Source organism: Ostrea edulis, chromosome 3 (genome assembly GCF_947568905.1).
Source record: "Ostrea edulis chromosome 3, xbOstEdul1.1, whole genome shotgun sequence".
Taxonomy (NCBI): Eukaryota; Metazoa; Mollusca; class Bivalvia; order Ostreida; family Ostreidae; genus Ostrea; species Ostrea edulis.
Genome location: NC_079166.1, coordinates 34,150,559 through 34,176,787, shown reverse-complemented (window position 1 = coordinate 34,176,787; position 26,229 = coordinate 34,150,559). Strand labels below are relative to the sequence as shown.

Here is a 26,229-nt window from a genome sequence, read left to right as displayed (position 1 = left end):
TTTAAAGGGACTGATTTATGATTTTCTCCAAAATTTTGTTTATCACTTTTATTGATCAAAATCTATTGTCTAATGCGTTTAAAAGATTTCACATAAAAATTAATGTTATAGGCTATCACAGAAGCTCGTTTTAGAGAGTTTATTATTTGTTTTGTAAACAAAGATTGCGGTATGTTATTATCAACTAAATTTTCAAAAGAAATGGATATCGATCAAAGCTTATTATATCTTTTACATTTCAAGCATTCTTTGGGTAAAATGTGTCATCTAAGAGTTAAAATTTATGAGTATGCAAATTTAAGATGCTTTATATTAGAAAATTAACTGGTTTGTTTGTATAAATGAAAAGAGTCGAGTCTTTGTTTACATAACACAGATTTAAGGCTAAAATATTGCTTTTATTCTTGCGTTCAGAAGGTAAAAAGTTTGGCTGTCAACATTAATTCAGTTATATTTTTAATGTTTAATATAGAAAATGAAAAATAGTTGTTGTTTTTTTTTTTGGGGTTTTTTTTCAAAAATCGTGAACCTGTCTCTTTAAGTTATTTAGAATAAAATCATTAGAATGATTGATTGTATCTTGTTTAACGTATCGAGAGAGAATTTTCCACTCGTATGGAGACGTCTAAAATCATAAGAAATTTGAAGTTAATTATCCCATACTTTTTATTTTGTTTTACCGGGATAGAAATATATCTCTCGAGTTCTGATGTCATTCTCATTGGATCCAAGTTGGAATACAGCCTCATTAGGCTATCCCTTGCTTGTTGTATATGTAAGAGACAAAATCCGAGGAGTCGTGTCACAGCACAGGGGTCTGTAACGAAATATTTGAATTCCTTTATATATGACCCTTCTCTATATATAAAATAAGATATATTATATATAGAGAAGGGTCATATATCGAAGAATGCAAATATTTCGTGACAGCCTCCTGTGGTGACAGCAGGTGTGGCACGATAAAGATCCCTCCCTGCTCAAAGACTGTACACGCCGAGCACAGGTCTAAAATTTTCAGCCCTTCACCGGCAATTGTGACGTCTCCATATGAGTGAAAGATTCTCAAGAGGGATGTTAAAACAATATTGAATCTTATCGGATGATACAGCTTCGTCAGCCATTTTTGATTTTAGTTTAGTCGCGACAGGAATATTCATCTTATTAAAAAAAAATACCGACGTCGGCAATTTTCGATTTTCAAAATGACAATCCATTATTCACATTGTTTCAGTTATAGCGACCGACAATTGAAGGTCAACGGTAATCGGTACATCACTATTAAAGGCGATGATATTTTGTTGGAACTGTCAGTTTTAGGAATGTGTAGTGCACTAAACAAAACATTGTTCAACATATGTATCACTGTTCGTTACGTTCACCTTCCATTGCTCAACATACAAGTCAAAAGAAAGGGCAAAGCAGAAATATCTTTCCTTTCCATTTGGACTGATATCTGCTTATCAATTTTGATTAGCACTTTCGTATATGCAAGCTTACTACCCCGGATTCTTAAAGTTGGAATCACCTCTAAAAGTTGTCATGTTGAAAACAATGTCTAACTACCCTAACTTGAATGGCAAGGAAATAACAGCATTTCCCTAAAACTATGCCCCGCAGCCAAATCACTAGGTACTGTCGGAAACATACCTAAGATTAAAACAGACCACCCAGGCTCACAAAAGTAAAATTAACTTTACCATTAAACTCCTGCAAAATATTAGTCATATTTCATTTCTTGAGAGTCTGTGATATCTGCTAGTGAACTTGCTGTATATCCAAGACAGGTATTGGTAGTCTACGATATCTATCAATAAAGTTAATGTAGATGCTGGGCAGGTTTCTGTCCCCTTTTGAAGAGAGTGTGGTACATTATTTGGATAATTGTAATCATTTCACCCAAGAATATGTCGTGCAATGTTTGGCAAAGATTGACCTGGTGGTTCCTGAGAAGATGTATTGCACAACTACTCATACTTTAAAATTGTCTCCTTTGTGAAGAGGATGTGATCCTTTTTCTCGAACGAACTTGAATTCCGTACATATAAGCATGTATTGCTTCGAGTGTGATTATAATTGATGAATTCAACAGTTTCTTAAAAGCAGTAATGTTATGGATTTCGGAATTTCCGTAGACAGGCAGAGATCGATCACAAACAATTCAAAGTCTTAATAATTCATTTACATTTGTGTATAAAAATATATACTTCAATGTAATTGACCGAAAATTATATTCCCATGAATAATTAGCAAAATCTTGGTATCGCTTATGAAATAGCTTTCGTTTAAAAGTGAATTAAGATTCACATTTCGCAAATTCTACGGTCGTTATCAGAATATAGTTTGCCAATAAAACCTATAATTTCGTAAAATGTTGTCTGACGTGTTTCATACCAATTCTTGGGTCGTTCTTCGCACACTGATTTTAACTACGGATAACACCGTTTACCTGATCAAAATATAGGTCTGACAGCGGATATTACCGGTCGACAGGGAATGCTTATTTCTCCTAGGCACCTGATCACATCTCTAGTTTGTCCAGGGATCCGTGTTTGCCCAACTATCTATTTTGCATTTCTTATAGGCGTTATGAGATTGATCACTATTCGTTATCTTCACCTTTCATTCACATTATTCAAAAAGTTCTACGTTAGAAGAAACAAATTATCTTGCTGTGGGCTTCAATTAGACATTCAGGTATATTGATGACGTATTATCTATTAACAATATTATTTTCATTAATATGTCGATTCGATATATCCCTGTGATCTCGAATTAAAAGACACCGCAGAGTTGTCCGTTTCTTCTGAACATACTTAGATATTTTATTTAAAATACATATTGACGGCAAACTAACAACTCAACTTTATGACAAACGGGATGATTTCACATTCTCCATCGTCCACTTCTCATATTTATATAGCAATATTCCATTATCCCCTGCATGTGATGTTTATATCCCTCAACTGATTCGATACGCAAAAGCTTGTTCTGCAAATGACCAGTTTTAAATGAGGCAGGCTGGTGACAAACACGTTGATGGTGCAGAGGTTTCAACAGTCTCATTTAAAGTCAGCATTTCGTAAATTATATGTTCGTTATAACGCTGTAGTTTGCATATACACCTATCATTGGGTCAAATGCTGTCTGACTTGTTTCATACCAATTGTTAGGTCGTTCTTGGCACATTGAATTTGATTACGAGTAACTCCGTTTACCTGATCAAGATATAGGGCTCACGGTGGGTTTGACCGGTCGACAGGGGATCTTCTTAGGCACCTGATCCCACCCCTTGTGTGTCCAAGGGTCCGTGTTTGCCCACCTATCTACTTTGCATTGCTTATAGGAGTTTTGAGATTGATCACTGTTCGTTATCTTTACTTTTCATCAAATGTAATGCAATATCATGGGAAAAAGTAAACTTCGAATTGGTCATTCAAGCAATGTTATATTATGGATTTAAATTAGAGTTTTCAGGAGTTTGAATGAAAGGTGAAGATAACGAACAATGCATGATCAATCTCATCATGCATATACATGTAAGGTATACAAAATAGAAATTTGAGCAAATACGGACTCCTGGAGATACACTAGATGTAAGTTAAAGGATTGAAATCGGCATTTGGCAAATTCTGTGGTCGTTATAACGATCTAGTTCGTCAATACAACATATCATTGGGTCAAATGCTGTCTGACTTGTTTCATAACAATTGTTAGGCCGTTCTTGGCACACTGATTGTGACTACGGAGAACTCCGTTTACCTGATCAGGATATATGGTTTACGGCGGGTGTGACCGGTCGACGGGGGATGCTTACTCTTCTTAGGCACCTGATCCCACCTCTGGTGTGTCCAGGGGTTCCTGTTTGCCCAACTATCTATGTCGTATTGCTTGTAGGAGTTATGAGATTGAACACTGTTCATTATCTTCACCCTTCATTACAAATCTTGATCTTATTAAATGTTTATAAAGATGTCTAATGATTTATATCATGCTGTATCTAAGACAATTCTAAAAATGAAAATGACCAAGAAGCATTCCGATGTTCGAGCTGGATTTTACAGTGTTTACTGAATTATGAAAAATGTATTAATATATATCCTAATAAGATTTCGGATTTTGAAATCGTAGCAAATGCCTAACTTAAACAAATTGTTTATAGTTAATTATGGTGTCATGCTATTGATATCAAAAATGGAAAGCTGGCGGAAATCCCCGATTACTGTGGAGAACCGAGAAAGAGGCGCGTTTTAACACTTGATTATATGTCAAGTCAATTTCACTGTTATCTTATACAATGATGATAGCTACATGTAGATACATCTAAATCTGTCTGACGTGTGTCATACTGGTTGTTAGGCCGTTTTGGCACACTGATTTTGACGACGGATAACTCCGTTTACCTGATCAAGATATAGGCCTAACGAAGGGTGTGATTGGTCGACAGGAAATGCTTACTCCTCCCCAGTACTCAATCTCCAAATTCTTATAAGGAATGCAATGGAATAAAAATACTATCATTACTATTTTAAAATAAAACTAAAATCTTGCTATATAATATATATATCATTTAATAGGAAACAATACTACAGTGGAATGTAAATACTGTATTTACATAAATTCAAACGTGCCTTTCTAAAAGTACAAATTTACGTCTCTGCGTATCTAAACATGCTTTAAAAGTTAGAATAAGCATCCATTCATACACAGCAAATAAACGTACACCTATGATTAAAGAGATAATTATTAATTATCAGATACATTGTAAGTCCACCAATTTAAAACATGTCATGTTATGAGTAATACAAAGAACGATATATACATCGTTAAGATAGATACAGAATTATGAATGTTTTTGGTCGCTGTATTTACACTGTGAGTGATCTCCCTTGTTCTTCTTTCTAACCAGTCATAAGCCTCTCGGTTATTCTTCATCAACAATGGACCTATGGTATTCTGCACTGTTTTGTGATAGGTATTAATCCACTCGGTCTGTAAAAATAATTCAAAGTTTTCTTTTCTATCACATTAATGTTCTAGAACAATGATTTATTTCTTCCACCATAGGTGTTTATTTCCTATTTTTCGTCAACAAAATGAAATTTACAATATTGTCATAACAGCTGGCTGTATAATTTATTTATACCTTAAATTATATATTTCATTTAAAAACAAGCATTTAAAACTCAGAATAAATTCCGTCGATAATGTTGATTTCTCCAACGGATGTTTCCAATTGTTAATAAAATTAATAAAACATACAATTCTAATTGACACATGTATATATAACACACGATACCTGATCCTTGGTCAGCATGCCATACTTTATAAGGTGTGGTTCAAATGGCACCATAGTGATTGTTTCAAATCCAAGAAATTCCGAATTAGGAAATTTGTACTGCATAAAAACAAACTCCATGTGTAAATATTTCTACAGTTCTATACACGTAAATCTGTCTCTTTCCTATAAACGTTGTGTACGTGCGATTAAAAAAGAAGTAAGCATCTCATTGCTTCCACACTGTCAAGACTATTGTTGTCTACATATTAATCAGTATATATACGTATAAATGTACACAAACCTTCAAATCAAACTTCTTGGCTACCATTATACTTTCTAACCGTATACCAAAGCTCCCGTCTTCATAGTATCCAGGTTCTGTGTTTGTAATATCAACAATTCAGTTATTTAGGAATCTTTGTCTGTTGTTTATATTATGTGGACAAAAAACTTCATATAACCCCTGAATAATTTGCATAATAGATGGATTCGATTATACAGATGAAAATGTTAATATAACGAACAGTGACTCATACCACAAAAACTGAGATCTATCCATAGGTATTCATTGTTTTACCATTCCTAACACTTCAAGCGACCTACACATTCTTCTTTATATATACATTTTCTAGTTTTGTTCTTTTCAATTACCAAATTGAATGGTAGGTGTTTTCATCGAAAAAATAAAATGCAACAGAATACCATTGACATATTACTAAAACAACGTTAATGAATGTATATATTATATCATGACTCTCATAATATACTCGAAAATGCAGTGTCGAAAAACCCACATGCATTTCTAGCAAATGAAAATTTCAATGACATATTAAGATAACGAATAACGATCAATCTGATAACTCCTATAAGCTATACAAAATAGAGAGTTGAGCAAACACGGATTCCTAAGCACATCAGAGGTGGATCAGGTTTTTAAGAAGAGTAAACATCCCCTGTCGACCGGTCACACCCGCCGTGAGACATATATCTACATCAGGCAAACGGAGTTATCCGTAGTCAAAATCAGTTTGCCAAGAACGGCCTAACAATCGGTATGAAACATGTCAAACAGCATTTGACCGAATGATAGATTGTATCGTTATAACGAACCTAGAACTTGCAAAATCCTCACTTTAAACGAGACTGTTGAAACCCCTACACTATAAACTTGTTTGTCAGTAGTCTGTCTTGATTCAAAAACTGATCATACACAGAACAAGCTCTTCTGTATCGAATCAGTGGAGATATCTACACATGTTATGCAGGTGATAATGGAATATTGCTACATAAATATGGGAAGTTAATGACATGTTCTTCATTCTTTTATGGTTATAATGATAATGATTTAAGAATATAATTACCATCAGAAAAGAATTGACCCTCTTCTATTGGCGAATCATACGAAGGTTGTCTGCCATTCATACCAATACGTGCTGGACCTGAAAGCAAAGTGATATGTCAATTTGTGTTCATGCAACTGTGATTTAATGACACATTCGCAAGGAACTTGATCTTGTGTATGCATCATTTTAGAATATGTAACTTTAAATATCATACATGAATACGATAAATTAAACAATATATCCAGTATGTTTGTCATGTGGTAATTCTGTTTGTGTTTAAACAGTTGTACTGTCATATTTATGAAGGTTAAACGTGATATGCAAATAACTCATCTATCACACAAATCAAAATATTTAATATAGAAGGATAAGTTTGTTTGATTTGTTGGAGTATGTGCGATTACTTAGAAATGGTGTGAAAAAAACCCATAGAGACTTCATCGGGTTTAATTAGTCCATAAAGATGTATCCTTGTAACGTACCTTCATGAACACCTAAGTACATTCCGATACCGTGGCCTGTTCCGTGTCTGTAATCAAGTCCGACGTTCCAGAGTGGACGACGGGCCAAAATGTCAAGTTCACGACCTTACAATAATAACAATTTACATATTTATAACAGTCATAGGTAGCTTCTCGATCATGCATGAACTTTTTGTTAAAACAATAGTTTCTGTTTCGAAACCCTGAATTCATGTTTACTATGTTTAGAAATTTAACTCAGAAAACATAGACAAGCTCTTTGTCACTTTAATGATGTGAAAATCAATAAGTCCTTTTAAATCATATAATGGAAAGCAACAGACTGTTTGAATGTAATAGGATTAAAGGACTATCAACAATTCCTAATGGGATTCAACAGTGTCCCAGTAGGCTCAAACATATTGAAAGTAATATGAATACAGGACTGTGAATAATACACGTCCAATGAGGCCCCAGTAGGCACAAACAGTGGGTCTTTATCATATGAATTGATTTTATCAATGATATATTTCACGAAGTACTCTTACCATAGGGTCCAAAACTAGTTTTCAGAAATTTAACACTTGCGAGATCAACTGTTCCCATCAAGACGCCTGTGTAGCATTCCTGTCATTTAAAATACAAAAGACAAAACCTTAAATATTTTCAATATCTTTTTCGTGTTTCGAAAATCAAGGGCCAGTTTCATAAAAGGGTCAATTTCCTCAAATGGATTACTCTCTTAATAGTGGAAATCTCATATCAAAGACATGTATCCTTATCAGGAAAATCAACGGTACTTGAGCGGACGATATGTGCAGTAACATATATCCTCAAAGTTTAATACCTTTTCAAAGTCTGTAGGGGTTCCAAAGTGAAAGGTCCGTGTGACATCTGTTGTCCCATCTCTGTAACACATATACAAAGAATAAAACAGCATATTCTTTTTATTGTAAAGAAAATATGTAATGGAAACCTTGTATCCCTGCTGTAAAGCAAGGCTTGACTATACCTTTATGTCATGATAATCAGAACAGGATGTGTCAGGAACAAAATACAAATTTCTGTCATTTCTTGATGACTTCAAATCTTCATGTTGACATAGAATGTTGCGTCTACAGAACTCAATATTCGTAGAAACTATAACACTTTGAAATAGTTCGGTATGTGATGGCAATCTTGAAAATGGCAGTTTAAAAAATGCTTATGCTGACAATGAATGCAGGATCATTAAATTACTCTAGAACTAAAATTTGCTTGAAATCAGACAACTTCGTTGTTTGGACGTTTTGGTCGCCATTTTGGAATGGTGGTCATTTTGAAAAGATGAAAGTTGATTGCACCCCTCCTCATGACCCCCAGCTCAATAAATTTGAATTGGATCTGTTATGACACTTTCATAAAATCGTGCGGTAGGAAGCTTGAATTTTTTTTTTGGAAAATTAATTGCAACCCTCCACATCACCCTTTATTTAGCCCACACAGTTAGAATTCGATCTGTTGAAGCATTTTCGTAAAACTTCTCACAAAAGAACCTTGAATTTTTGACGTTTTTTGCGCCGATTTGAAATTGGCAGCCATTTTGTAAATTGATTGCACCTTCCTTATAACCTCTATTCACCCACAAATTACTCTTAATTAGTGCATGTGTAAATGACGGTCTAACAATTGGTATGAAACATTTCAGACAGCAGTTGACCCAAATTATATGCTGTATTGGCAAACTAGATCGTTATATTAACCATACATTTTGCAAAATCTTGATTGTAAGAGACTTTTGACACCCCTGTCACATCAACTTGTTTGTAAGTAGCCTGGCTCGATTTAAAAACTAATCATACACATGGCACGGTATTGCATATAGAATCAGTTGAAATATATAAACACTGTAAGCAGGGAACCTGACCCCCCCCCCTTTTTTTTTTGCTTTGTAGGGTTTACGAGATTGATCATTGTTATTTAATTTCATAATTTTTATGGAGATGAACGCACTCTTTAATAGTAGGTGATTTATTCAAGCACAGTAATTACATAAAATACATATTTCACAGTGTGATACACAAATACTAGGTTTGGTCCACTTACAAATATTGTCCTCCAGAGTCTAGAAGATACATATCCGTTGTTGTGATTTCTTTGTCAGTGAGATTAGTAGGTGCATAGTTAATAACAGCTCCATTAGAACCACTTGAAGATATAGTATCATATCTCAACCCATGGTTGTATATCTGTCTTCTATAAAGGAAATTATGTATGGTGCGGATGAATATATAAATCTGTTTTTTTATATTGCATAATGTAACATTGTCCACGTTATAAAGTTACATGTGAGAATACATAGCAAAATGTTTTTTATATCTTTACAAATTGTAATGAGAGTCATTTCTTCCGAAATGTGTCGCAGTTAATGTGCGTATGAATAAAGAAAAATATAGTACTCAGTTTCAACGGCTAGAAATTCCGACTGAAGTTAAAGTACATTACTGTACTTTCATATAAAAAAAACTTGAATCTGATTGGCCAAAACACAGATGGAAAAACATATTTCCCTCTGAGAATAGAAAGCATGTGCTCTAGAGTGATACATGTAATACCTAGCAACGGGTAACATTACTTTACAATAGGTGATATCATAAAAATTATCACATGCGTCAAATTTATGTGCGTACGATTCGCCGTAGATTGTTAGTCGACATCGTTTGAGGGTTTGTAATAAACTGGAATACCCGCATTGATATACAAACAGCGCATGTCAGTTATTGATAAAATGTCAACATACGTAAATCTTTCTGCTTTTTTGTTTATGTAACAGTCGATAGGGGATGCTTACTCATCCTTTGACACCTGCTCCCAACTCTGGTGTGTCCAGGGGTCCATGTTTGTCCAAACCTCTAATTTGTATTGCTTATTGAAGTTATGAGATTGATCACTGTTCATTATCTTCACATTTCAGTATATAATATAAATATTGCATGTAGTTAAGAGTAACTACCTCCGTTGCTAAGCGATTTTCTCGGGGGGGGGGGGGTCAATGTTGCCCTCATCTACAAACAGTATTGGTCGAGGCCTCTGCTGGTGGACTGTTAGTCCCCGAGAGTCTCTACAGCCCAGTAGCTGAGTACTTCGTTACTAGCTTGAAAATACGGATGTATATTTAATTGCTGTTGTAAAATTTAGAAATTCATTTCAAAATTAAGGATTATCTCCCTCATGCATAGCTCTTATCCTTGGACGAATTTGGCTCCACTTTTTTGGCACGCTGTTTTTTTGGCTATCTTAGCTCTAAAACTTCATAGTTATTTCGGATTTCAAAGATTTCGGTTGAGCATCACTGAAGAGACATTATTTGTCGAAATGCGCATCTGGTGCATCAAAATTGGTACCGTATAAGTTTTACAGTATAGATCTAAGAAATATTGATTTGTTTGGAAAATATGTTTAGATATGTCCTACAACGGTTCACGTTGATATACGTATGTTGAAGCGTCAACGTGTTTCATGAATTATGCCACCGTGAGGCGTCGCAGTTCATACCTCCAAATATTTTCAATTTACTTCTTGAATGCACATGTTCCAAGGATGGACATGTAAACCTAGACAATTCTTCGTTGCGATTGCCGTCTCCTTGAAAGCAACTTACCATGCTTATTTCTCATGGACATATTGCAGAAAAAAATCAGAATTTAAACTTTTTAAAGTATATTTTCTCACTTTCGAAATCTTTCCAAGTCCAGGGCTGCGGACACTTCTGTCCACTTCTTTCCCGCTTTTACCTATATTGACAATGGAAACTCTGGCGAATGCATTGTAATTAGGCTTGTATCAAACTAGTGTATTGTATCATTCAAATGTATTCAACTAATACGGAACCACATTTGGTTCTTTTGAAATCATTTTTTAACTTTGCCATGAATGATACCAATGCAACTGCATCACGGACCTGTAAATGTGACGATATCATTTTCATTTATTTTCTTTATTGTGATATGAAATGTGTCAATCAGAACAATTAAATACATCTACGTTTTTTAATAGAATAGTAGATATTTCAACATTTGCGGCAATAAATCCTGTGTGTAGTTTGAATATTTTGCTCCATCAGTTACATTTTTCTTTTGTAATGTTCGACTATCTTACACGTGACTTCATCAATTAATTTCTATCTATTGTATTTTAAACTCCGGAAGATCTTGGTGTAATTCTACGGTCCGCCTGTAAAGGTAAAAAATCTTACGTGTGATTTGATCATTCCGTTTCTTTCTATTTCATTTTTCCGTACCTTTTGTAGACTTATCGGTGTATTTTTCTGAAGTCATTTTTCCTTCAAAGAGAATTGAAATCAAATACATAACCTACATGTAAGACTCAACACACCTAGCAGCATAACGTTTCCACTACGTCCTCCGAAAAACCACAAGGCGGTGGTAAGGAATCCAGCAAAATATTAAGGACTAAAGCACAGTAGTAAGTACATGCAGTAGTACCCAGATACAGGAAACGTATTCCGCACAATTTTGGACAAGAAATAAAATGAGTATATATGATTATACGTGTAAAACCCCCAGTGTCTGATTCGCAAAGCAGAAAAATCGGTTTATTAACCATTAAACAAATTCAGTTCTTACTCAGCTGTCTTCGCCAGTGGAATATATCCATGTCTTTTTCAGGTATGTAATGATAACTCAGTAATCCCATGTCAGGTTGTTAAACATTGTATTTAATTCATTTTCCGTGAAATCGGTGCTTCGCACGTTTACAACACCTATGCTCTCACTAGTTTGTCGTCACGTATTTAAAGGGACATGCACGATTTAAGCAGAACATTTTCAATTTTTTTTTATTCCTAGTTTTTAAAATGCTTAACTAAGGTATTACTAATGAGCAACAAAACTTTGAATGACAGTCCTCAAGGTACATGAGAGATACCGAGGTCACAAGTCCTTGTTATGTAAACAAGGTTCATGCCATGTTATTGTATACATAGGTTAAATAAGCTAGTAAAGGTTTCGTTTAAAGGCGATTATTTCAATTTTTAAGTGCATTCTTATCACAATTAGATATTGTCTATTGTTTGACACATCTCATTTTGTTTTAAACACACTATTTTCTATTAAACAGTCTAATGTAAACAAAAACATGGCACGAGCCTTGTTTACATAACAAAGAATAGTGAGTGCTGTATCTCACTTATAACTCAACAACTGATGTTCAAATTTTGGTTGACCAATAGAAATACTTTAGTTAAGCATTTTAGAAGATAAAAATGGAAAAATAAAATTTGAAAAATGTCAGCTGAAATCGTGTCCATGCCCCTTTAAAACTTTTTAAGCAGTTAATATTTATGACGGTTTGAGTTGAATGAATAGCATCATATTCTTACATTTTTGCCCTCTCAGTCATCAGTGTCTGTCAGCTAACATCCCAGACTGTACTCGTCAATGCTGGTACCGGACATCCATGACTGTACCTGCACACAAATGTCAAAGTCGGAATGTCAGAGCAAGATTTTCCGAAATGTTTAAACTTCTAGTAAATATGTTAATAATTACGGATGTTTTTTTTTAATGAAAAATACCCCATGTGTAAATATTAAGAAAAGAAGGCTGATTTCTAATAAATATATTGTATAGAAAGTTGTGATCGCCAAAAACGTAATATTTACTGGTGGGTGAAAATATCGAGGAAAATGTATCATAGACTCTAGACAAAGAGAATAAATCTAATTTCTATGCTTAAATCCATTGTATAGATCGCCATATTCGCTAACAGAAACATTTACAACAATAGTCAAAACACACAAGTAAACCAGATATTATCCAAGTTTCTTTTATCAATACGAAGAAACAGGATATTGAAATCAGAGTCTACATTATTCATCTCCATACGCTACCTGTCCTGAAATCATAAGATATTTTTCATTCATGAGTGTACATTGTGAGTGTGCCTCATACAAAATCTACGACTTAATCTGTCCTGCATTGACAACGTATTCTACATCCATGACTGTACCTGTACCTGATTAACAACATCCACGACTGTGCCTGTGCTGATTAACAACATCTATGATTGTACCTGTCCAGTATACACAAGATATTATACACCCATGACAGTACCTGTGCCTGACTAACAACATCCACAACTGTACCTTTCCTGTATAAACACGTTATTCTACATCCGTGACTGTACCTGTGCTTGATTAACAACATCCATGACTGTACCTGTGCCTGACTAACAACATCCACGACTGTATATATGCCTGATTAACAACATCCACGACTGTACCTGTCCTATATACACAAGATATTCTACATCCGTGACTGTATCTGTGCCTGATTAACAACATCCACAACTGTACCTGTCCTGTATACACACGTTATTCTACATCCGTGACTGTACCTGTGCCTGATTAACAACATCCATGACTGTACCTGTGCCTGATTGACAACATCCATGACTGTACCTGTCCACTATGCACAAGATATTCTACATCCATGACTATTCCTGTCCCTGATTAACAACATCCACAATTGTACCTGTCCAGTATACACAAGATAGTTTACATCCATGAATATACCTGTGCCTGGTTAACAACATCCACGACTGTACCTGTCCTGTATATACAATATATTCTACATCCATGACTTTACCTGTGCCTGATTAACAACATCCACGACTGTACCTGTCCTGTATATACAAGATATTCTACATTTATGACTGTACCTGTGCCTGATTAACAACATCCACGACTGTACCTGTTCCTGATTAACAACATCCATGACTGTACCTGTCCAGTATACACAATATATTCGACATCCATGATAGTACCTGTGCCTGATTAACAACATCCATAGCTGTACCTGTGCCTGATTAACAACATCCACAGCTGTACCTGTCCTGTATACACACGTTATTCTACATTCATGACTGTAAATGTGCCTGACTAACAACATCCGCGACTGTACCTGTCCTGTATATACAAGATATTCTACATCCATGACTGTACCTGTGCCTGATTAACAACATCCACGACTGTGTCTGTGCTGATTAACAACATCTATGATTGTACTTGTCCAGTATACACAAGATATTCTACATCCATGACAGTACCTGTGCCTGATTAACAACATCCATGACCGTACCTGTCCTGTATATACAAGATATTCTACATTTATGACTGTACCTGTGCCTGATTAACAACATCCACGACTGTACCTGTTCCTGATTAACAACATCCATGAATGTACCTGTCCAGTATACACAATATATTCTACATCCATGATAGTACCTGTGCCTGATTAACAACATCCACGACTGTGTCTGTGCTGATTAACAACATCTATGATTGTACTTGTCCAGTATACACAAGATATTCTACATCCATGACAGTACCTGTGCCTGATTAACAACATCCATGACTGTACCTGTCCTGTATATACAAGATATTCTACATTTATGACTGTACCTGTGCCTGATTAACAACATCCACGACTGTACCTGTTCCTGATTAACAACATCCATGACTGTACCTGTCCAGTATACACAATATATTCTACATCCATGATAGTACCTGTGCCTGATTAACAACATACATAGCTGTACCTGTGCCTGATTAACAACATCCACAGCTGTACCTGTCCTGTATACACACGTTATTCTACATTCATGACTGTAAATGTGCCTGACTAACAACATCCGCGACTGTACCCGTCCTGTATATACAAGATATTCTACATCCATGACTGTACCTGTGCCTGATTAACAACATCCACGACTGTGCCTGTGCTGATTAACAACATCTATGATTGTACCTGTCCAGTATACACAAGATATTCTACATCCATGACAGTACCTGTGCCTGATTAACAACATCCATGACTGTACCTGTCCTGTATATACAAGATATTCTACATCCATGACTGTACCTGTGCCTGATTAACAATATCCACGACTGTACCTGTCCCTGATTAACAACATCCACGACTGTACCTGTCCTTTATTCACAACGTATTCTACATCCATGTCTGTACAAAACTAGGTATATATTCATGTACGATATAATATGATTTAAGTATTATAACAGTTAATCAGATGATTACAATGTAATGGTTGTAGTTTGAGTATTGCAGAAGAGTTGCAAATAATATGCCGCCTGCCTGAACCTGAATGACTGTATGAATAGTACATATAAATGTATAATGTAACAACTTTATCAGAGAGAAATTCACAGTAGCATTCCTATAATGAAAGAACCTCATTCAGAATAGCTGAATAGATATCAAAGTCAAGCAGGAAGCATACAATTTTAAATTTAATGAGATAAATTCTAAAACTTGCAAGCAATGAGGGCAATGTTATCAATTAACAACAATGTCGGTCTTTTTTTCTGTGGACTAACTTCTCTGTTTTCTGAGCTGTAAATAAGATGAAAAATATTTAGTCTCCATGTAGCCACTATGAATACAATGTTGTTAACTTTCAAACAATACTTGTTCAATTCACTCAGATAAGATGAATCGTTGATACAAGTGTACACATGTGCGAGAAATTAATATTAGATATAGAGATGTAGCTATATTAGAGTTATAATCTGAAACAAATTGTAAAAATAAAAATAATTGGCATAAGGTATAGTAATTGTAAACCTTTTACATATTTCGATTGCATTCTTTTATCGTTTTTGATGGGAGTGTCCTGCTAAATCAGGCACTATAGATACTGTCTTGGAAAATCTGCCAGAGCCCAAGTGCATGGCAAATATGCACCCGCCTATTCTACTAAACTCGGGGAAACTACAAATGCCTTTGTTAAAACCATTCTTTGTAAAGCTATGATCCTTATTTTAGAGAGAAAAATGTCCCAGTTCGTTGAGATATTTACCATTAAAAGTAAAATTCCTAAAGAATTTTTAAATTCCTATGGTAATTTTGAAATTCTTACGGGAAAAATATAAATTCCTGCAGGAAAATAGAATTTCTATTTTCAGACAGGAAAATTAATTTCCCGTAGGAATGATTGTAAAATTCCAATCGGAGAAAAATAAATCCCGTAAAAATCTCAAATCCCTGCAGGAATTTAAAAATTCCCATGAAGATGTAATGGTAAATAATTCACCTAGGTGCAGTAATCCTGAAATTTACAATTTATGTCCCCCTTGTTCCAAATATATTTCATACCAAATTTGAAAAGAGTTGGAATGATAGTTATCAAGAAGTTAAAAATGTCTATTGTTCACACATTTAATAACTGACCATTTTGGCCCCACCCTGATACCAAAACCCCTACCCCTGGGATCATCAAATTTACAATTTTGGCAAAGGACTACCTGTTCTTTTTAAATATCTACATTTGTATTTACTTTCAATTTAGTATCAATAGCACTAAAGAAGATGTTATTTAAGTTTTTTTTACACATAAACACCATATACCGAATTTGACCCCACCCTGGGGGTCAGAACCCCTACCCCGGGAACCATGAAATTTACAATTTTGGTAGAATCCTTCCTCCTCGACATCACTATGCATTTAGTTTGTCTTTCACGTGTGTGGTTCTTGAGAAGAAGATTTTTGAAAATTGATCAATTTTGGGCAGTTTTGCCCTGCCCCTAGGGCCCCAGGAGTGCTTGAGTCCTGAAATTTACAATTTATGTCCCCTTTGTCCTAATGATGCTTCATACCAAATTTGAAAAGAATTGAAATGGTAGTTATTAAGAAGTTAAAAATGTTCAATTGTTACGGACGACGACGACGGACGACAACCAATTGCAAGAGTAAACTCAGGGGTGACCTAATAAATACGGAAGCCGGTAGGTGCCAAGGTACAGAATTAATATTCATTTAACTTGTGTATGTCTTTTTCATAGCTTACCCTAACAGAGAGAGAGAGGGTGGGGGGTTGAATAAATGAACTGACGGCCGCCGCTTGTTTTAACTGGCGGTCGCCACAATAAATTAACTGGCGACCTCCAGATAATAAGTGGCGGCCGCCAGTTAAATTAAGTAGCGGCCGTCAGTTAATTTATATGGCGTCCGTCAGATAATAAATGGCGGCTATGATTGGCCATCCTACCCACAATTATTTATTTACACTACCAGTAAAATTAATTTTCCTACCAGTAAAAATAATTTTACCACCAGTAAAAATAAAACACTGGTCAAAGCTACCCACAATTAATTATTTATAACAGTAGTAAAAATTATTTTACTGGTAGTAAATTTAAATAAATATATATTAAAAAATAGTGAAAGAATGAAAATCAAAAATATGTAAGTGTATCTGGAGAGGTTTATATTTCAAACGTGTACTTGTACGGGTACTTGTATAATATTTACACGTACACGTACCCGGGTTTGTTTTTTTGTGTGGAGATTTTCATGACGTGTAGAATAAACGTGTACGAGGACTTACCGCAGTTAATCATTATATGGATAAACATGTTACATGATCAAAATACGTGTAAATGAAGCTAGAAATTCTATATAATGTTTAAAAATCAAATTCCCATTCATCAATTGGCTACTTTTTATCGTAAAAACTACAAGTTACAAGTTTGTACTTGCGTGTAAATGCCTCTCCTCAAGTTATAAGGACGTGTAGAAACCTTGTCATCACCAAAAGTGATGACGTAATACGCGAGTAATTTCGGTGATTCCCCTTATACCAGTATACACGTACCCGTACACGTTTGAAATCTCAACCTCTCTATTATTTGAACTATTATCTTACCTTTACCTTTGTTACAATCGATTATCGTTACTTTTCTTTTCTTTACAAAACTGTTCGAAAAGAGCGATAAATTCAAATGATAAATACTATTTAGCATTTTAAATCAAGTTTAATTAATTTGAACGGAAAAGTAATCTTTTGGGTTGATCAAACAAAACAAAAACTCAATTTTAACTAAATTTATTATGTACGCCAGAGCTTTGATATTTTATGATGTAAGTATAAGCTCAAATTTAGAAGATAAAGCGAAGTAATTACAATGGCTACCTACAACCCAAAATATAAATGAGATCTAAATACTTTCAGATCTTTAATCAGCTTCTCATATTAAAATTTCAAATTGCGATTCATAATTCATCTTAGATGCATCCTGTGCTTGTATTCTACATATTATAAAGAAAAATTATTAAAGAGTGAGAATGAAAATGATAGTAACCTCAAGAGATTGCCAACCAGCGAAGACTAGGCTTGGTGATGCAGCTGGGCTAAGAATCGCAGGCACACTTTGCGACATCAAAGACAATGTCAATCTTCGAACATGTTTACAAAACGTCCTTTGAATTGATGCATTTTTATTTCACCGCGAGAGGCTGATAGCTTTTCGGTTTAACCATAATATATTGTAAACTGACAAAAACACCACGACACCAGTAAATGAATTGAAACAAATAGGCCTAAACATTAAACGAACAATAGGCTAATATATTTCTGATTTTTTAATGTGCGTATGAATGAAGATGTAAATCTTACATCAATCTGCAATACATTTAAATAATATAAATCAACCAAATAATGGTAAATTCATAAACGGACATTAGGTCGTGAATTGGAAATGTTTATTTTCATTTCTCATGATTTTAGATGAAACATCTCGTCGATCAGCAAGATCATTTTTTTTTTCTTTGATCATACCGTTACCATGTCTTTTTAAAGGAAATTGAAAATCTAAATTCAGTACAATACGATTTAACATGTCTAAAAATTTTGCGAAAATTAGTACTCTGATGAAAATATTTCTCAGGAAAATTGAGTAGTTTTTGTTATTTTTTTTTAAGTTCCGTGTATATATAACTCTATTTAGAGGAGTATTACCCATTATAGTCGTTTTCATTGTAAAATCGATAATATGTTGTAAATGAAATGAACCATGATTAATATCGATGTGACAGACGAATTACAGGCTGAGTACACACTACTATTAATTTGATAGCCACCTTTGACCAGAGCGAAGAAAAAATAAGTCAGTAAGGTACAAAGGCATTGCCACTGGTAGGAACCGCAAGGGTCAGTAACTTTTTTGAGAAAATGTTAATGAAAAATGTTCGTCAGATATAACAATCATCCAAATACTCACTTCTTTTTATTTGGCCAACTCTTTATATTTCATTCTTCTTCATGTCACAACCTTTAATTACTTATCCGTTATTTTTTCTTGTCATACTTCAACAACCTACTTACCCCCTCCCCCCACCCCACCCCCCACCCCCAGAATATCCTTCTAAAATTCCTTCTAAAATTCTTGACAGGTACATAGTTACATCATAGTTTCAAATAATCTTGGATGTTTAGTAGTATACATATACACTGTATGCACGAAGGGTGGGCAAAGTAATAAACGTATAGAGTGTCTGGTGCAAAGGACAGCTACAGTTATATAAACGTCATTCTCATACTGTACCCCCACCACCTTTGTGGGTCATATTTCTTTTCATCATTTATCTATCAATTCTTTTGATTGTCATTTAATCATTGAATTGTGAAGTGTATATACATGTAGTATGATTGCACTAATCATTTCCAATAGGTCTTTGTTTTTTAACACAATAAAATGCACTATTCTATCCCAAAATGTTTTCAACTGTGTTTTGATACATTGTTACACCTAATTCTTTGATATATCATGATCATCCGTGATTCTTTGATCCACGATTATAAATTATTTCTATTTTTCTTTTAATCCGCCAACACAGTTGCGGGGTATTATCATATTAGTTTACAGTTGGTCATGCATGTAGGTCAAAGGTAAACGACAAATTTAAGTAAAATTAATAACGGTAACTTGGTTATGAGTAGACTCATTGTTGTCCGTTTTGAACTGATGATTATTAATGATTCTTATTGATTTTCACGGTCAAATTTCAAGGACACTCTGAAACATAAGAATCTGAGTCAAATTCAAATTTGCTGAATCATGGTACATATACTTAATTTTACAGTACCTCCTAGACCCTAACAAGTTTAAGGTCAAAGTTCACAGGTCAAAATATCATCTTGAAATCAATAATTCTCTATCTTGATTATTGCGTGTAAAGATTTCTTTTTTTAATCAAGATTTTATATCACTGGTTTGATTAGTCTCAGAAATTAGTTTAAGGCTAAAATAATAAAAAATAAATTTTATCCCGCATGTACTCATTATCACCACTTTGCAAAGTGATATTGCAAAATATGATGATGAAATACAATCAATGTTTTTATGATTTTAATCTATTTTGAATGGATTAACTTACCATATTAAATATCCCTTTAAAGAGTGAATAAAAAAAAAAAAAATGCAGAACAATATATAGATACAATATAGAAATATAGCAATTTGGTAAACAAACTTCAAAGATATTGAAAGGAAATGATGATGGGTCTCTAGGGACTCGGAGTCAACATTTGATGCAGCAGCCTGAAGGGTTAACTTGTCTGTAGTGTATTCTGTCAAATAAGACAGTGATTAATGAATAGAATTATCTGAAAGCAACTAGCAGCTCCTTAAAGTTGATAATTGAAGAAACATTTCATTAAATAGGATTTAAAAAACTAATTAGCTTTATGTATTCACGAATGTCTATTTCAAATATTGTTCATGATTCCAACACATTTAGCATGTCTTGGTTTTATGGCTTGTGAAATATATAGGACTTAATAATAAAAAAAATAAACAAATGAAAGCATATACGATGAAGAAACATGCTAATTAGATAAAGGGCAATGAGAAATACTCTAACTGGTCTCTTGGGCTCAATTATCAACACTGGCTCCATGCAGCAGCTTGTAGGGTTAAATTGTCTGTAATATATTCTGTCAAGTTACAGTTTAATCAATTCATAAACATTCATTGATAACTTTTTCTTAATTTTATTACCACTGGCCATTGCTGAAAAAGATATATAGATTTTTAAGTTACTGTCGGCGGTTAAATAAATTGCCACGTTTGAGTTGCTCTTGGTAATATTTTTTAATATCACGCTTTCTTCTATCCTCCTTAGTATCGTTTTTTTTATGTTGGTCTGTTGATACATGTATTTGGAAAGAAGTCACTTCCAGATTTCCCGGGGAACCGCCTTATCATAATGACACAGCCACAAGTGGACATACGGTACTTTCATAGATCATGGCTTTTCCAAATATGCGCACAAACTCATTAGAAGTTGTGCCATCATGAAATTTAATATGATATCCGGATCCCGTTCCTGGGTTACTTCGACTCACCTCTGTAATTCAAATTTAGTCCAGACAAATTGAATAAAAGCGTGCAGGTGATGGTCTGTTTGTTTAGTGTTGATACTGCATACATGATTCGTTTAGTCAGTTTTGATGCCTCGCTCTCGTAGGCAAAACATTGTTAAAATACATTATTGATTAAACCAGCTCCATAGATGTTTATCTCCCTTTACTTCCAAAGTCCTCCCGACGTCTGTGAGTAGTTCATATGCATGGGACGTGAACTTGTAAAACTGTTTTCAGTCCAATCTTTCTTTTGAAAACAAGAAATAATTAAGTAAACAATCAAGTAGAGTTGATAATTTTTTAATTTTTTGCTTTGCTTTCACCACCCATTCACACCCATACATGTAGACTAATACTTGTTCAAATTCATTGTTTGAAGAGTACTTTTTTGAATTTCATATACAGTTATACATCCATAAATTTATAGCTGTAAAAACAAGCTTTTCGATATTAACAATTTATCTGCCCCCCCCCCCCCCCCCTCCTTTATGAAATTTCTATATCCGAACCTGAGTCCCAAGTATCAGAATCAATCTCGCTCTATACAATACAGTAAATTTATACACGTCAGCTTTACTACCTTGGTCAATGTTACTTTTTGGCGATAACGGCATTCCATACAGGCGATTTATGCATAGAAATCAAATCAAATCCAAAAATTATACACGGGGGTATGTATTCATACAATTTGTCATACATATTTGCTACGTTGAACAATCCGGAAAATCTTGCTCTGACATTCCGACTTTGACATTAGTGTGCAGGTACAGTCATGGATGTCCGGTACCAGCATTGACGAGTACAGTCTGGGATGTTAGCTGACAGACCCCACTCGCTGACATGGAGCTCCGATAAGGGAAAATTCTCTCTTCGGTGCAACACCCTCTTTTAACAAATAATTCATTTAATTTTCCCTACAATTTCACCATATTGAAGCATACCAAATTCATATCAGTCTTGGAGTTATGCGTACTTAAAGTAGATTTTATAATTTAATTGACATTTTGTTTGTTACAAAATAACCTATCAGCAAAAATAAATAAATATAAAAGAATCCGCACTACACGAACATTTCCTTTTTGTCAACAGTAACATTATCGTTATTCGTCACTGTATTTATTGGTTACAGAAAGAAAAATCCATTATCACATATTTTATTCTTCAGTAAGTTGATGTGCGTTCACAATCTTGGTGAAAGTAGATTTGCCTTTTATCCCCCCCCCAAAAAAAAATATGCTCTGTCGTATCGTGATGAACTGGCAATTTGTCTATAAACTCTTCCAAATTTGAACTGCAGATCTCTCCACCTTTGTATGCAACTTTGAAATATTATGTAAAATCAAGAGCAGTAGTATTCTTTCATCTCGATCAAGCGCAATGTTGACATACACACTGACACGCGAGATCCGAATGATCATGCGGGAATGTACGGTTTAAGGGAACGGACAGTTTTAAATGAGAACGGAACGCTTTGGTCTGGAAACTATGGGTGCCAGAGTATAGAATTAATATTTATTTAACTGACGGCAAATCAAAATAAATAAAGGAGTGGATCGAGGAGCTGATTTTAATCAGATTGTCCACCTAAGCACATTATTCCACCTCTGCTATATCCAGGGGTCCGTGTTTCCCAACTCTTTGTTTTGTATTGCTTGTAGGAGTTATGAAAATTGATCACTGTTCGTTATCCTCACAATTCATATGAATATTTCTTTTTCCATTTCTATTGACAATGCATGATCATGTAAAGTGTTAAAAAGTCTTGTTTTGATCTTGTTAATTTGAGAAAAGGTTTTGCGATTTAAAAATTACTTAAAAGTTTTTTTAGAATCCACATTACTTCTGGCATATGTTGTGATACAATACGTTTGAAGTTCTCCTTTACACATGTTACTATTTTCGAGAGGAGCAAAGATAGGGACTTGATAGAACATTTACTGGATCCAACTATGAATCTATGAATCTTTGTAGGTTTTGTGAAGTATAAGTGATTCATATTCATCCATCCCATTGACTCAGATATTGAATGTGTCTAAAACTGAAGAATGATTTTGAAGAATGTCATATTTTAAAATTTTGAAAGGGCAGTTGGAGTATAAGTACAATTGGTGAATGCAATGCATATTGAATTACTATCTCTGTAAATCAGGGGCAAATTGCATGAAGGTTCTCCAAGTTAACGCTATATAAATGTTCAATGTACTGTCAAGTTAACTGTCGGTTAAAGTTAGTAAACCTTCGTGCAACTGGGTCCTGTAGTTATAATGAATTCTTATAACGTTAGCTTTTTCCCTATGTATTCTTGTAACTTAGGACCACACTCTTAACTAATTTTGTCGATTTTATGATTGATAATTGTGACATCGCTTTTCCCCAAACTTTCCACATGGAAAATAAAAGGATTTGGTGGTTAAATGGATACAAAGTTTGTATCAAAATTATGATAGACAAGAAAAACCAAAACAAAACATTTTCTTGTCAAAATGTGACATATTATGAAATACCCTACATATCAACATGCAAAGAACATTAAAAGGGAAACAATTCAAAACTCTGCCTGCTTCAGACACTTCTGTCATTAGTCCACTACCGGTTTGAAAAATCGAAGGGAAGTATAGGTTTCTTCTCCGTCTATCTCCCTATCTATCAGTCAGTCTGTCCCATTGGTTAATTTCCAGACTTCTTTCTGTTATTCTTGCGAGGTTTCATTTGAAACTTGCAGTGTACTTTCAGAGTGGCAAACTACAGATCAAGGTTGAATTTCATAACGTTTGATCGACAGGTGTGAGATTATATATTGTATTGTTACATTTTTATATTCACCGTGATCTGGATTGTGTAAAAGTAGGACATCTGATTAGAGAAAAACAACGAAACTCGATCGCTGATTGTGCAAATAATCATGTCATCAATTTAACATTTGAAGCTCATTAATCGCAACTCTCGATTGTTGCAAGTTCCTAATGCACGTGACCCAGGCAACAGTAGTTTAGGAAATGCATGGGTTTTCGATATTTGATTGGGTTGACTTTAAATGAAACCGCGTTTTGAGAAATATCGCGTCTGAAAGATGTTCATCAACGCAACAATGCAAGTGGACGGCAGCTGTTTATGTCTCAACATCGGTGAGATATTCCCGACTAGACGTAAATCAAACAAGTGAAGAGACGTAAAACAAACAAGCGAAGAGACGTAAATCAAACAAGCGAAGAGATGTAAATCAAACAAGCGAAGAGATGTAAATCAAACAAGCAAAGAGATGTAAATCAAACAAGCGAAGAGACGTAAATCAAACAAGCGAAGAGACGTAAAACAAACAAGCGAAGAGACGTAAAACAAACAAGCGAAGAGACGTAAATCAAAGAAGCGAAGAGACGTAAAACAAACAAGCGAAGAGACGTAAAACAAACAAGCGAAGAGACGTAAATCAAACAAGCAAAGAGACGTAAATAAACGTAAATCAAACAAGCGAAGAGACGTAAATCAAACAAGTGAAGAGACGTAAATCAAACAAGCGAAGAGACGTAAAACAAACAAGCGAAGAGACGTAAAACAAACAATCAAAGAGACGTAAATCAAACAAGCGAAGAGACGTAAATCAAACAAGCGAAGAGACGTAAATCAAACAAGCGAAGAGACGTAAATCAAACAAGCGAAGAGACGTAAATCAAACAAGCGAAGAGATGTAAATCAAAAAAGCGAAGAGACGTAAATCAAACAAGCGAAGAGAGGTAAATCAAACAAGCAAAGAGAGGTAAAACAAACAAGCGAAGAGATGTAAAACAAACAAGCGAAGAGACGTAAAACAAACAAGCAAAGAGACGTAAAACAAACAAGTGAAGAGACGTAAACAAACAAGCGAAGAGACGTAAAACAAACAAGCAAAGAGATGTAAATCAAACAAGCGAAGAGACGTAAATCAAACAAGCGAAGAGACATAAAACAAACAAGCAAAGAGACGTAAAACACACAAGCGAAGAGATGTAAAACAAACAAGCAAAGAGACGTAAATCAAACAAGCGGAGAGACGTAAAACAAACAAGCGAAGAGATGTAAAACAAACAAGCGAAGAGACGTAAAACAAACAAGCAAAGAGACGTAAAACAAACAAGCGAAGAGACGTAAAACAAACAAGCAAAAGTATATAAGATGTGAAAATGACATATGCTATTCTGACGTAAAACAAACACATAAAAAACAAATTAATTAGAGTTTTCCTCCCTTCTGGAAGACTGAATATCACAGTTTGTAAATGGAATATGGACCACATACAATTTTTAGAAACTCTAATCAAACAGAAATCGTAACACTTTATATTCTTCGGGAATTTAGCATGAATTTTTCGCAGTGGATAATTTGCCTAATTTGATCCATCACAACAATGTGGTGATATTTATCATGTTTGTAATGCATTTCTGTCATATTTTTATTTTACATTCTACCACGATTTTTGCAAAGATCAAAGGAATGCCGCGGTCATTATTATACGATATACCTTCATACATATTATAAACTTATTATGAGAAAATGTATACACATCTCTCTTGCACTTCGAATTTTGCTAGCGCAACCATAAAGTCGATGATTGATAATTCCATTCAAATTGTAAAACAAATTCAGTATAACTCAATCGTCTGCATTCCGAGTGCGATACAGATGTAAACATGGCGATGCACAGACAAGTTTTTGTGGAACTGTATTCAAAGCAATTGATATGATCCGTTAACACCAAACAAAATACTTTGAACTACTTTTTCAAAATAGATTTAGGTTACCCATACCATTTCACCCTTTTCATCAGCAAAAAAAAGTAGGCTGTTTCGGAAACTGCCATGACGTCACAATGACCTAATTAGTAGCTATATAGAATAACGATCGGCTGTATATTTCTGAGCCGTAGTAGAATAGAAATAAAGTTCATGTTTT

At 34.5% G+C, this 26,229-nt stretch overlaps 1 protein-coding gene across 1 annotated transcript; it reads right to left on the bottom strand.

Annotated features, from left to right (window-relative positions):
• Nucleotides 1–4,785: 4,785 nt before the first annotated feature.
• Nucleotides 4,786–15,101, bottom strand: LOC130053537 (xaa-Pro aminopeptidase 1-like). The gene is made up of 10 exons (XM_056160874.1): nucleotides 15,069–15,101; nucleotides 12,973–12,977; nucleotides 9,168–9,317; nucleotides 7,930–7,990; nucleotides 7,631–7,709; nucleotides 7,104–7,208; nucleotides 6,640–6,717; nucleotides 5,580–5,656; nucleotides 5,297–5,395; nucleotides 4,786–4,989 (listed from the first exon to the last, which is right to left on the bottom strand). The coding sequence occupies exons 1-10, from the start codon at nucleotides 15,099–15,101 to the stop codon at nucleotides 4,786–4,788; spliced, it is 891 nt and encodes a 296-aa protein (XP_056016849.1).
• Between the last annotated feature and the right edge of the window lie 11,128 nt (nucleotides 15,102–26,229).

What these genes read in the sequence shown, in the direction of transcription:
- LOC130053537 (XM_056160874.1), bottom strand. Translation starts at nt 15,101, where the DNA reads ATGGATGTAGAATACGTTGTGAATAAAGGACAG. An exon ending in GACTCTGGAGGACAATATTT is followed by an intron (nt 7,991 to 9,167) that starts GTAAGTGGACCA and finishes TATGTGTTACAG; the next exon opens with AGATGGGACAACAGATGTCA. An exon ending in AACTAGTTTTGGACCCTATG is followed by an intron (nt 7,209 to 7,630) that starts GTAAGAGTACTT and finishes TATTATTGTAAG; the next exon opens with GTCGTGAACTTGACATTTTG.